The sequence below is a fragment of the Centropristis striata genome, chromosome 14, assembly GCF_030273125.1.
Source record: "Centropristis striata isolate RG_2023a ecotype Rhode Island chromosome 14, C.striata_1.0, whole genome shotgun sequence".
Taxonomy (NCBI): Eukaryota; Metazoa; Chordata; class Actinopteri; order Perciformes; family Serranidae; genus Centropristis; species Centropristis striata.
The window spans coordinates 6246505-6260703 of NC_081530.1; the positions used below are offsets into that span (position 1 = coordinate 6246505).

Genomic DNA, 14199 nt, shown 5'->3' on the forward strand with positions numbered 1-14199 from the left:
ATGAAACTTCCTGGTTGTGTTATGTCTTGTCAGTAGGTGCGGTTATTAGCTGTAAATAGCCAAGTGACCAGTAAGTGGGTGTGGGTGCCACTCTAGCTCACAAAGCACATTATTGCTGAATAGTAAAGATCTATACTTGGTTTTATGGTTTCAGTTTGTTAAATTATGTTGTATTGTAAGGGTAAATCGGTTGTGTAATCGGGCCGTCAGTATACTGAATTTTTTGTTGGCTAGTTAGCCAGTTGGCCACTGACACTGTAATGAATGTTTAATACAAACACAAAGTTTGCTGAAAGTTTGCCGAGTCAGGTCAACATATAGACAGCTAATTGACTTATTTTAAACGCAAAATTGCTTACTGACATCAGGTCTACTTATTGTTGTTTCCTAGATGTCTGTTATATGCAAAACTGTGTGCAGTGTACACGTGGATTAGTTTGGCTAACACCAGATTATATCACAAATGCGATATCGTCTGGAGACCACCTATTCATTTCTCCGTAGAGGAGGCGTGGTTTACGATCATCCAGAGCCGTTTATTGGGTGCTACGAATGTCTATCATAAGAGTCTGTACGTAGCTCTTAGCCAATCGATCAATTATACGGCGAGACGACCACAATGACCAGGGTCTCGCTAAACCCCATTAGCTTAGCCACTAATGGGGCTAGTTGGTAGATTAGGCTTTTGCCAAATCCTGTTGGAAGCAAGGCTAAAACATCCTTTTTGGTGGTGATAAAGGAGTGTTCAGCCAAACTTTGTTCTTCTTTTAAAATAAACTTTGGCTCTAAACTATCTAGAACACCGTCTACAGCTAGATCCAAAGAGAGCTTCACGTCTGCTGCAGCCATGTTGGATCTGTAAGAAAACTACAAGCTTCCGTTTGTCCAATAGTACGCGTCATTGTCTTGCCGTCCCTCCCCGTTCTGTGATTGGATACCAAAGGCAGGGCTAAGAATCGGCCATGGACACCATGCAGTATGGGTATACCCAGGCAACACGTAGATGGGTATGAGACGTCTTTTACTCAAAAACGCTTTCTGATGTAAGGTCTGCACATACAGTACAGGCCAAAAGTTTGGACACACCCATCTCATTCAATGCGTTTTTCTTTATTTTCATGACTATTTACATTGTAGATTCTCACTGAAGGCATCAAAACTATGAATGAACACATATGGAACAAAAAAAGTGTGAAATAACTGAAAACATGTCTTGTATTTTAGATTCCTCAAAGTAACCACCCTTTGCTTACTAGAATATAAGACATGTTTTCAGTTATTTCACACTTTTTTGTTAAGTACATAATTCCACATGTGTTCATTAATAGTTTTGATGAATTTACAATGTCAATAGTCATGAAAATAAAGGAAAAACATTGAATGAGAAGGTGTGTCCAAACTTTTGGCCTGTACTGTAGATGGCTATTGAATGTCATTTAAATGTAAAAATTTCTTGCAAATCTTCACAAAGCTATATTTATCAATCTCTTCAAAACATGTCACAATAAAAATGAAACTATGAAATAATTAGCTGGACATGACTGATCTGATTCTTTTATTGCTGTAGCAGTAACTTCTTTTTTTTTTTACTGTGATTAAAATACATACATTAATTTACAGTTTATCATGCCATCCTGTGATTTCCACAAAGGATCCTAACAATTCTAACAGGTCAGTGCAGGAAAACAATGTCTGACATGTATCTGAACAGGGACAGCCTCTATTTTAGAAATATTCATGTTTTGAGTCTCAACTTAGTCTAGCTTGCTTGGAACAAGGAGCACCTACAAGGACTGTTGTTACAAGTGCATTTTCACAAGACATTTAGAGTTCTCACAAACCTCCATTATGGAACAGAGGACACAGGCCTGCTGGTGTGCCTTTGAGTTTCAGCATATTTCTGGTAAATCCTGTGATTCAACCCGAGGGAAGAGACAATTTGATTCATGTAAGTGGTTTGACTCCATTATAGAAGCTTCCTGTCTAAATGGCCTCACAAGTGGCTTTGTTGTCTCAGTTGTTACCAGACTGTCATTTATGTATGTGAACAGTGGATTTTAAATCAATCACTGTCATGTAATGTAATCGAGAATTTGGCAAGATGGACTTCTGGAGGTTTTATTGTCCCCAAAGCTGTTTCCACAGAGTGTGCAATAAATCACAAACAGGGTTATTGGAGTTTGGGAGAGTGGCTATTTACCAGGGTGGGAAGGTTTATTAGCATCATGGGAAGTGTAGGATACATTGTTTTCGGAGCTTGACTCATTCTAGGGACTAAAAGTTAGCATATTACGCCCTCTGCTGCCTTGTTTGTGTCCCCCAACTTTATGATAGTACTCGATCACTAAAGTGCTCCTTTAAGTTTTAATCAAGATAACAGGTCTTATAACAATACCAATGAATAGACAATATACAGTAGATTGTCTGCTTTCATCAATGAATACTGGAATGGCATTAAAATCAGTTTTAAACAGCATAAACTCAATAAAAGATTTGTTTTATAACCAATAACCAGAAAATCTTATTACACAATCAAATATGTTTTAGGCAAGAGAGGTTTGACATCTTTGAAAGGCAAGATAGCACAAACGAATCTGCCTTCACTGCAATGAATACAAAGTGTGCACAGACTGTTGGTGAAGTGAATAAATACTCAATATACTCTTAAAGGTGACCAAGATCTACGCTTTCCCCTCATTACCAAAACTGAGAATCTGGTACCTTCTCTTATATTTGTACTTCTTTATACTTCTTTCTTTCTACTCTATACATATTGTAGTGATTTTAGTATTCGAAGAATAAACATTACATCATCAATCATCAATATCATAATCACAACATACCGTACTATAAGTCCAGCAGTACTAATACTGCTTCTGTGTTCATATCATGCCAGAGATGAAAAGATGACAAGCTCTGATTGTCAATTTTTTTTTAACCAATTCTCATTATGTTTGTTTTCTTGGACTGCTACAATTAGTAGACTTGTTTCACTTTGATACATGAGTCATCAAACTGAACGACAAATTGATGACAACTGATTTCCAATGACCACCACGAGGCTGACAGCCAAAGTTTTTCCCCATTCATATCCATAATTAGGCTCTCACTGACATGACATGACACCACAGGAAGCAGCGTATGTTGAGTTCAGGGCTCTGAAGTCACAGATTCTATGGGCTCCACCTGGGGTTCAGTGGGTGGGGTGGAGAGGTCTTCCACCTGATCTGAATCTGGTTCAGTCACAACAACAGCCACCTGTTAACACACAGAGAGCAGAAACATGTGGACATGACTTACAGAAAATAGAGTGAGAAAGAAACTGACATGATTCAAGAGGTGTTGAATTATTTACATGATACTATCATATTTAAATTATTGACATAATGCATATATATATATATAAAATAATTTTATGGTTATTGTTATTGTCAATGTCTCGTATATGGCGACACCCCTAACCCCCATGTTTGTTGGGTAGAAATTAGTTGTCTGCCCATCAACAAGACCTAATATTTACAACTCTTCATTTGTTTAATTTTTAACAATTTTAACGGACCAATGTTCCATTTGCTGCTTTAATCTGGACCAAAAAATGATTAACACACCCAAATGCTCTATTTTTATGCAGAGCACAATGCAGAGTCTGATGAAACTATGCGAGTGTGCAGGGGCTTGGTCTGTGAGTTTTTTTGTAGACAGAAATGTGGCAAAGGGCATGAAAGGACAGTACCCTGCACTCTGCGCCTGCATGAAAATAGGGCCATTACAAAGACTGTGTTTACCTGAGATGGCTCGGCTGCAGCTGGAGCTGCCTGAACAGCCTGAACAGCCTGAACAGCTGGAACAGGTGGGGGGCGTGACTGTGGATAGACAGGCCTCTGGCTGGAAGCCTGCAGGAAGATAGAGGGGATGGTGTGAGAAACAGAGAGACAGAGATAAACAATGGCAGCAATTATACTGTAATCATGCGTGGAACAACTGATAGTAGTCGTAGTGGTGGTTAATAGAATAAAAATAACAACAGCAGTAACAGTCATAGTATCAGTAATGATATAAGTATTTAGAGTATCGCTAATAGTCATAATAGTAGTAAATATAACAGATTGAAAAAGACAGCAGAAGATGCTGCTTTGGGGATGTGCACACGTTGAAAAGGAGGTGAAGTAGAGGTGGAGGAGGAGGAGGAGGAGGAGGAGGAGGAGGAGAAGCAACAACACTGGGATTAGGTGAGGCCGCTGTATTGAATCTGTTGAAGGACTGGTTGAGTTCATCAGCTCTTTCTACATCACCCATCACTGGCTGTCTTTTCTTGTTGTTGTAACCAGAGACGGTGCTGATTCCTCTCCACATTTCATGGATGTTGCTGTTCTGTAGATTTATCTCCAGTTTCTTCTTGTGTTCCATCTTTGCCATCTTTAGTCTCTTCTTCAACTTATATTGTACTTGTTTGAGCCGTGCTTTGTCGCCATCTCTAAAAGCTGCCTTTTTCCAATTGAGGATTTCTTTAAACCACTTGTAATCCAAGGTTTGTTATTGTGGAAGCAGTGTACAGTCCTTGTAGGTATGACTGTGTCTCTACAGAAGTTGATGTAATCAGTAAAGCAGGCAACCTGTCAATGTCCAAACTGTTCTCCTCTGTTACACATTCCAGTCTGTACACTCAAAGCAGTCCTTTAGAGCCTCAGTAGCCTCTGGTGTCCATTTCCTGACTCTGAGTTTAGTTGGAGGCTGGCTCCAAACAACAAGTCTCCAGAAGAACTAAGTTGTGATCCGACCTTCCAATTGGGGGCAAGGCAGTAGCTCTGTAAGCTTCTTTTACATTAGCATACAGCAGATCAAGGATTTCGTGTATTTACTCTTATCTCATTTAGCTTCCTATAAGCCTAAAATCTGCCTTATTCCTCTTCCTCATTTAATCATCACCTCTTATAACATTTATTGAAGTTATTGTACAATATCATGATAAGTGATCAGTGCATTTCAGTGATAGCCCTTCATTTAACAGAATATGTGATTCTTACCAACTACTCACCCTCCATGCCACCTAACCACTAGAGGATTAGTTCATTTTAACAAGGGAGACAGACCCTGGTGAACTGTCCCTAGAACCACTCTTTCTGAAACAAATGGGTTATGGCATCACCCCTCAAATCACTGCTTATTACCACCTGTCTAGTCACTTTACATGAACTCGGTCCCCTAAACAACTTCTGAACCTCCATCTTTACCACTATCTAATGTTACTTTGCCTTGCATTATTTGGGTACTTTTTCATAGCTCACCTGGGTTCCACCATTAGCTAGGACACTGAGTCCAAACAGCATGGCAGTGATGCATATCAACAGCTCCAGCACCAGGAAGAGTACCAGCGTCCCCAGGATCCCATCAATCAACAGCTAGCCAGGGAGATTCAAGAGCAAGGTGAGAACATGGGACATATGTATAATCTAACCAAAGTATTAGTTGTAACAGTAGTCAATCACTTACTTTACACTTTTGCTCGATCAGCCCGGTGCATTTCCTGAAACAATGTTGCTGCAGTGGACAGTAAAGAAAAAGACACAAGGAGTCTTCTTTTTCACAACATGTAGTGTCAACTATAAATGCATGTGATTCTATTAAAGTATTAGTGATGGCTTTGTGGATGCTACATAGCCTGCCTCTTCTACAGCAAAAGGACTTCTTCATCCTCTCTATGGGCAGACTGGATGCTACAGTGACTCACTATTGCTTCTTGAGGCACAAGTGGTATCACAAGACCGGGTGGGCTGGGGCTAGCTGATTTGCATGCTTATTTCAGCAGTTATCTCTGCAACACAAAACATAGACATCTTTTTAAACTCAAAATCTGGCAGAATCTTACAAGTTGCACCTTGCCACCTAACATAGGGCAACAACAAAAAGCTCATTTAGGGACTTCTGTGTTTGTAGTTTAGGGGAGCTATGTTTGGAGCCCACCAACAAGGCCTACAACTGATGAATCAAGACCTCTCACCCTTCTCTGATTCTGTCCATGCCCTAACTACCAATTGCAGCAGTTAAGATTGGAGGCTTCTTCAGCCCCTGCTGGACCTGATCGCTTCCCCCCAATTCCTGCCAGGGAATCCAGACACTTCAGCCATATGATGATGAGCCAGGAACCTGTCATTGTTTTTTGTCTAAGGTTTCTCCAGAACAGACTCAGTTTGTCTCAAAGAAAGTTTTTGACTGTGCCGTCTCTGGCAAAGATGATAAGATAGGGCAACTCTGCGTATGAAGATGCCGGTGATTTACGTACTGTTATGGCATCAAGTGGATGGGAGAATACTGCCACTCTCAATGAGTTGATGGAGTTGTCCAGAAGTACTGAGGCTCATCACAGGGACCAAGACAACTCTATTCCTACTACCTTCTGGTAGACACAGCCCAAGATAATCCCTCTGCTAAACGTTGTCCCTTGTCTGTTATGTTGTCAATATCTCTTGTCAATGATTTTTCTTACTTCTCCTGGATCAACCCCTGCCAACCCCTGCCAACACCCAGGTTACTGAGTCAGTTCTGACGTGCATTTCTGGTAATCATCTGGAGAACATATCCCTTCACGTAATGGATGATCCTTATGTCCCCTTCATCCTTGGTCACCCCTGGCTGTCTGCCCACAACCCTCATATTGATTGGACAAATAACACTTTTTTGAGTTGGAACCAGTTCTGCCACTCTCAGCGCCTCAACTCAGCTACTTTCTTTCTCTTTCCAGTACCAGAGGAGTTCCTTGATTTTACCTCTGTCCCTTCCGAATACCTAGACTTGAGGGCTGTTTTTAGTAAGTCACATCCAGTCACCTCACAGGCCTTATGGCCGTGCTATAGACCCACTGCGAGGAGCCATGCCCATGAAGGGATGCCTTGGCTCCTTCTCGCCCATGGAGACTGGGGAAGAAAGAATTACATTTCATAGTCACTGGCTGCTGGTATTATCCACCCATGATACTCCCTTGCTGGTGCTGTTTTTTTTTGTTGAGAAGAAGGACAAGTCCCTAAGGCCATGGTATTGATTACCAATGTTAATGTCAAGAACCAATAGCCCTTGCCACTCATGTCTACAGCCTTTGACAAGCTATACGAGGCACAAGTCTTCACTAAGCACTTAGTGAGGATCAGGGATGAGGATCAGAAATGAGTGGAAGACAGCCTTGGGACTTGCCAACTTTACCGTTGGTCTGTTTGCAAGTTCTTCTGCCGCTCCATTCAGGGCCCTGACCTCTCTATGTGTTCCATTTTCCCAACTGCTTAGTTGGTCCCTCTTGTTCCATAAAGAGGGAGCTAAAGGGTTTTGTAGCTGCCTGCAATAAGTGTATCTGGAACAAGAACAGCAACCAACCCTCAGTGGACCTTCTTAGACCTCATACTGCCATGAACATTTTCACTGGACTGCCTATTTCTAAAGGTAACACCTGTATCCTTATTGTTGTTGACTGATTCTCCAAAGCAATTCACTACTTCATTTTCTTCCGGCTTAAGGGTTTTCCCGGAGACATTGTTTCTGACAGGCACACAGTTCTCTTACCAGTTCTGGATGGCATTTTGTCCAACTCATTGGCACGTCCGCCAAACAAACGGCCAGTCAGGGATCCCTAACTTTTTCTAAACTACTTCAAATGCTTTGTGAAATACCAAGAGACAGAATGACCATAATCCCTTACAAACTCTAAATTAGGACTGACACGTGCATTTGTTTCTGTCATAATATGGGGGGTTGTGGGCAGTATTGGATACTATGACAAAATCTGGGCCTTCACCTTTAAAACAATAATAATAAATCAGATTGACACATTAAAGTGTGCTTTTGAAGTCAAGACATACTGTATCACTTCAAATGACAAAAAAACCCAGAAACAGGCTATGAAAAAATATGTAGAAACTATCAACTTATAGAGCCAATTACTCCACTTGTTAGTGATTTGCTAGTCTGGATAATCCCTGCCTGCAAACATTGTTTCAGTCTTGCACCAGGAAAGACACATCTTCCACAAATGAACAATGCAGAGAGCAAACTTAAGCAGACTGTTCACAAGCTAGTTCATCTCAATTACAATAATAACCCAAGTTCATCATGCTGTGCATGTTTGTGCAAATCAGACTATAACATGAGTTAACTACATTTTCACAGCAGGAAAAGGTTTGTTATAGTGCTTGCTTGTGTGTAGGTTTCAAAGACAATACCACAGCATGTAGCTCCAGTCTGCGGCAGTGTTCACAGTGGTAAGAGTCCTGGCGGTAGGGCAGGTGTTTGGACATGAGACCCAGGGCAGCAGTTGCAAATGCAGCACTGATGAGGTGCAGCACCAGGACACATTTTACCTGCAAATGATAACAGAAGTGCTCATGTATAATAAGCTTGAAAAATTGATATGGGGTATGGATGAAAAGATGATCAAGTAACAGCCACTGAAGGAGGCACACACAGACAGGGAATGAGTCTTATTCTCATACAAACAAAGTGGGTTGTGCAAAATAACAGAAGTGATCAACATATCAGTTTATGTTTCATACATGAAATAAGTAACATAAATAGCTATCAAGCTCCTCTCTTGTGGAACCATCTTCCAGTTTAAGTACAGGAGTCCTACTGCACATTAAAGATATGTTAAGCTGATAGTTACGGCTGTCTCAGGCTTGCCTTGAATCAGTGTTAAGTTGGGCAGATATTTTTTCTGTGTTAGTCTTTAAACAAAATTTCTCATTAGTTTTGGTCACATTCTAGTTTTAATAAAACAACAGTCAATTTTAGTCAAAATGTTTTCTCTCGTAAAACCAGTGGTAGAATTGTCTTAGTTGGCAAATGTCCTTGCTAGTTTTAACATATTTAGTGTCTTCATTCTAGCTTATTACTGATCGGAGGAACTGAGTGCGCGACAATAACCATAATGACCATCTTGTCATATTTCTATTATTATTCAACTTTTGATTGTGGGACTGCTCAGACCATTCCATCTGGCCGTTGGACTGAGTCCCCGACAAAACTCCTTCCAGATCTGTGATGTGAACTTAAGCCCTCTTTCCGAAACAATGTCCACAGGAACCCCATGGAGCCAATATATACATCGTCCACTAGGACCACATCAGTTTCCAGCAACTGAGGGCAGTTGCGGAAGGGCCACAAAGTGCACTGCTTTAGAAAACGATCTTCTATGTACTCACCCAAAACAGAGTAGGTCTCCTTCCACTGTGGACCAACACTGAACCAGACAAGGTCACCTGGTGGGTTAAAATACAACTTATTTTGACACAGGTGGAGGTGAGTTAAACTTTAATGTGGTGTATTCAGGTCTAAAGCTTAAAGTCAAAGTGCTGAACAAAATAACAAAGCATGACAATATGATCATTCAGTGGCCTCTAACTGACCTGTATGACAACAATCAGGAAGAGGGCCACATCTCCTGTAAAGTGGACCTCATGGATCTGTAGCACAGAGGCACTCAGACAGAGAATCAAAGCCCCAATAACAATCTGGATTGCCTGAGAGGGGTTAAAGAGCAGAAAGACATGTTCAGCATGTTTCGTCCTTCAGACATATTCAAATATCCTCAGAAATTAAGAGACTTCTTTTTGGAAAAATGCAGTTGAATAGGTCTTTTTATAAGAATCCAAAACCAGGCCAATACTTTTGGTCTCTGCTTTTTTGTGTGTTGGACTCCTGTAACACATGACTTTAGAATTATTCTATGTGGTTTGGATTACAATTTCTGAATGCTCCTGCTCACCCCCAGAGTCTTGGGTTCCATCTTCAGGTGGGACTGCAGTTGGCCCGGGGAGAGTGTCCCCACTGCAGGCATCGGGTCCTTGTCATTAAGAGACATCTTACTGCTGATGGAGAAATGAACAGAAAGTAGAAAAGAACTCAGTCAAAAATAAAAAAGTATAGCTAAAGAATGAAGAGAGGGTTAATGGTTGGGAACGAATGATGACGAATATACTGTAAGATATGCACATGTTGGCAATATAGTTTACCTCAGAGACTGGCCATGTTTATCTATATGTTGTTGTCTGAGGCTGTGGATGTGTGATAAGAATTGGATACAGTAACCAAAGATGGCGCCTATTGAGTCCAATGAGATTTGTTTGCCTGGCGAGTTTTTTGCAAATTCCTCCTTGTCGACAGGTCGTGTCCCTTCCTATTTTAAGCATGCTACCATCCAGCCCATTTTAAAGAAACCCAACCTGGATAATACACTGCCCATCAATTTTAGACATGTATCCAAAATGTTATAAATTTTTTTAGAAAAAGTTGTGGCTAATCAATTTACTGCCATTTTGGAAAGGCACAATATTTATGATAAATTTCAATCAGGTGTTCGGAAACAACACTCCACTGAAATGGCTCTCCTGAGAATTTCAAATGACATTTTAATGTCCTCTGATCTAGGTGACTGCTCAGTGTTGGTTCTACTTGATCTCAGCTCTGCATTTGACAAAGTAGATCATCATATCCTCCTTAAGAGATTGCAGAACTATGTGTGCATATCAGGCATAGCGTTGGACTGGTTTACATCTTATCTCACTGACAGAAGCTTCAACGTCTCTATTGGGGACTTTGTGTCAGATTCTTCTCCTCTGTCATATGGCGTCCCGCAGGGCTCAGTAATAGGGCCCCTGCTATTCCCCTTATACCTACTGCCCCAGGGTCAGATCATAAAAAGACATAATATTGCATACCATTTATACGCGGATGACATCCAGCTCCACTTCTCTTTTAAACCTAATGATACTTTTAAGTTGTCGAGGCTTCTCGACTGTGTAAGGGCTATTAGGAACTGGTTGGCAGAAAATTTCCTACAGCTGAATGACAATAAAACTGAGGTTTTGGTTGTTGCTCAAAACACAGTCACCTCCACATTGGTTCAATCCCTTGGGCCTCTTTCTTCTGCTGTCCGCTCTAACCTCCGTAACTTAGGGGTGTTTTTAGATCAGTCTACATTGTTTGACAAACATATAAAACAGTTGACCAGATCTTGCTTTTTCCATTTTAAAATAAAAAAAAAAAATCTGTTTTAAAAGCTGAACTTCAGATGCTCATACATGCATTTATCTCATCTCGTATTGATTTCTGTAACTCACATTTCTCCTCACTAAGTATGTCCGCTCTTGACCACCTTCAGTTAATTGATGAATGATTCAGAATGCCGCCACAAGATTACTCAGTGGTTCAAACAAACGCTCCCACATCACCCCTGTCCTGAAATCTCTTCCCTGGCTCCCTGTTGTCTACAGGATTCAGTTTAAAATTCTTACTCTCACATATAGAGCATTGCATGGTCAGGCTCCCCTATATATTGTTGAACTGCTTCACCCATATCTTTCAGCTCGGTCTCTTTGGTCAAACACACTACATCTTCTGTCTGTTCCATGTCACCTGGGGCCACCCGCGACCCCAGTGCAGATAAGCCGTTAAGGATAATAAATGAATAAATATCTATAAGAATCTATTTGTGTATATTTTTTAACCTTTTTGAATATATGGTACCAATCAAATATACATTAAATGAGTATACTTCTGTACATTGCAAGAGACAGAATCCTTCCACTTCCAGTTTACCGAATGCCTGCTGATTATTACTTCTCCCCCTGGTGGAACATGCTTATCAATTCATCATCATGTATGAGGGTGAAGCCTATAATCACTAGTATCTGTGCCTTATTTTCAGTTGATCCTGAAGAAGTGGACCAAAACATTAGACTATGGCACTTAAGATTCCTGTTTCTGTTTTCCTTAACATTTCTTGTTCTCCAGTCTGTCCTGGAAAATACATTTAGAATCTAAATGAATAAATAAAGATTAAATCAAAATTGTAAAATGACACAAATTTCACTCGACAAACAATAGAGGAAAGTTGTCATTGGACTCCTCAGCAGTCCATAACATCCTGGTCAACTGATTTGTTTTGTTCTTCTGTTGAAGGAAATAGTATTGCACCAGATCACCATTTTGATGCCTTTCCCGGATGCGTTACTGGGACTGGCCTGTGTTATCCTCAGGAACGTGCTGGTGTCCTTCAAAGCACTACATTTTGTTACATCATTGAAGATGTGTGAAAGTATCTATAATTAGTGTGATATCTGTGAGTCTGTCATGGCTGTCACATGGATGCCTCCACATTATTCTCTGTGACTATTCATCTGCATTGAACTGAGGTAAAGATGCTGAGCAAAGACTTTCAATTTCAACAATAACAAGCATGACCAAGCAAAACTGAAGACTTGTGCTACTTGTGAGCAGACTGCAGTATTATTTATTAATATTGGAGAACATTCCAGACCTTATGATAGACTGCACTATGTTTTGAACGAAGGACACAGAGAAGAGCAGACCGAGGCGCTGATGGGACCGCAGTGGGATCTGGCACAGCTCCAGCAGCCGCTCCAACACAGGCCGGGCCGTTCCGTGCAGGACTCCTGCTTATTTAATTATTTATCATTCATGCACTATTTTTGGCCCGATCTCCTAAAAATCGTTGGTCTTTCAAACTATGTGATGCTGCATAAAGGCTGATGTTTCGCTCGCACGACACTTCATCCTGTCCCACATCACTTGTCCTGTTTCTAGCGGAGACATAATGCAGATGGTCTTACCTCAGCGGTGTCCCTCGTCCTGTCGCTGAAGGTGGAGGTGGTGGAGGAGGTGGAGGTGTGGAGCCGGCGGTGCTGTCGGTGTGCTGCGGTAGTTCTGCAGGCAGCAGCAGGGTGTGTTCAGGAGCTCACTTCCACTGCAGCACACTGATGCTGAGGCTGCTTCTGCACACTGGCTGTCTGATTCAGCACTGCCTGCTCCTGTTACGTAGACTGGAGGCTACCTTCATGAAAAAAACAACAACAAACAACAACAACAACAAACGAAAATGAAGTTTAGAGACTCAGCTGTCGGACCAATCAATCAATCAATCAATCAATCAATCAATCAATCAATCAATCAATCAATCAATCAATCAATCAATCAATCAACCAACCAACCAACCAATCAATCAAACTTTATTTGTATAGCACTTTTCATACAAGAGAAATGTAACACAAAGTGCTTCACGTAAAAAATGTGAAAATAATAATAGTAATAATAATAATAATAATAATAATATTAATAAATCATAGAAACAAGCAAACACCCTCCGCCCATCCCCAACCCTCCACCCCTCACTAGGGCTGGGCGATATGGACCAAAAGTCATATCCCAATATATATTTAGGCTGAATATCGATATTCGATATATATCGCGATATGTTGATGGCAAAGTGAGAGCAAATGTTCAGTCGAAGTCAAATACGACATGTCACAAGTAGTTTTATTAAAACCGTTAATTTTAATAAAATATAAATGCTGTATAACAACAAGAGTATATTTTTTTAATCCATAAAGTGCACATTTAAATAAAAAAAAAAAATTAAATAAAAATAGCCTATGAAATAAAAATATTGTTGTTATGCAGTATTTATGTTCACTTAAATAAACAGTTTCAATAAAACTACTTGTGACATGTCATATTTGGCTGAACATTTGCTCTCACTTTGTGATAAAAATATCGGGATATATATCGTATATCGATATTCAGCCTAAATATATCGGGATATGACTTTTGTTCCATATTGCCCAGCCCTAAGTCAAAGCAGCTGGACCAGGTGCTGCTCCAATCAGGATCCTTAGCTCACCAGGCAGTGGGATGGAGATGTCCAATGGCTCAGGAACTGAGACCAATCTCATCCAAGGGACCACATTAATATCACAGATTCACAAATGTACTTCAGCAGGCTTTAATAAGAGAGAGGGAAACACACTGGCCTGGCCTGTTTAACATTTATAAATCACTGGAACATTCAAACTCTGCATTTAACCCATCCTTTTTTTTTTTTTTTTTTACACACAAGTGTAAATGTGGGATTTGGGGACTTGAACACTTTTGCCCTGTATGCCTGACCCATTGTCATCAGGGCCTGATGACACTGATGTGTTATTACCTTTCAGGCTGCACAGCATGCATTAAAATGGCAATCAAAAGTGCATTCTTTTGATTTATCACTCTTTTTCTTTACATTGAGCCACCATCTATTTGTTACTGGTCGTTAAAGTCAGTTTCAACATTAGCACTATGAATGAATCATCGTTCATCCTTCTGACATTTAACCATGATGATGCTCCAGATTTATTAAAGATGTGCAGCTTCGTTAATTTG

General features: G+C 40.5%; 1 protein-coding gene across 2 annotated transcripts; it reads right to left on the reverse strand.

The window, feature by feature from the left end:
- Positions 1–1542: 1542 nt before the first annotated feature.
- On the reverse strand, positions 1543–12758 carry LOC131985663 (uncharacterized). 2 transcript variants are annotated; one of them, XM_059350841.1, is made up of 9 exons: positions 12612–12758; positions 9746–9848; positions 9387–9500; positions 9183–9239; positions 8205–8342; positions 5491–5538; positions 5286–5399; positions 3786–3893; positions 1543–3258 (listed from the first exon to the last, which is right to left on the reverse strand). In XM_059350841.1, exons 2-9 carry the CDS (start codon positions 9839–9841, stop codon positions 3151–3153), a joined length of 783 nt encoding a protein of 260 aa, XP_059206824.1. In that variant the 5' UTR covers positions 9842–9848; positions 12612–12758; the 3' UTR covers positions 1543–3150. The 2 variants fall into 2 exon arrangements, with proteins under 2 accessions (XP_059206824.1, XP_059206826.1); XM_059350843.1 differs by lacking the exon at positions 5491–5538 and having other exon boundaries at positions 12612–12757.
- Positions 12759–14199: the final 1441 nt, after the last annotated feature.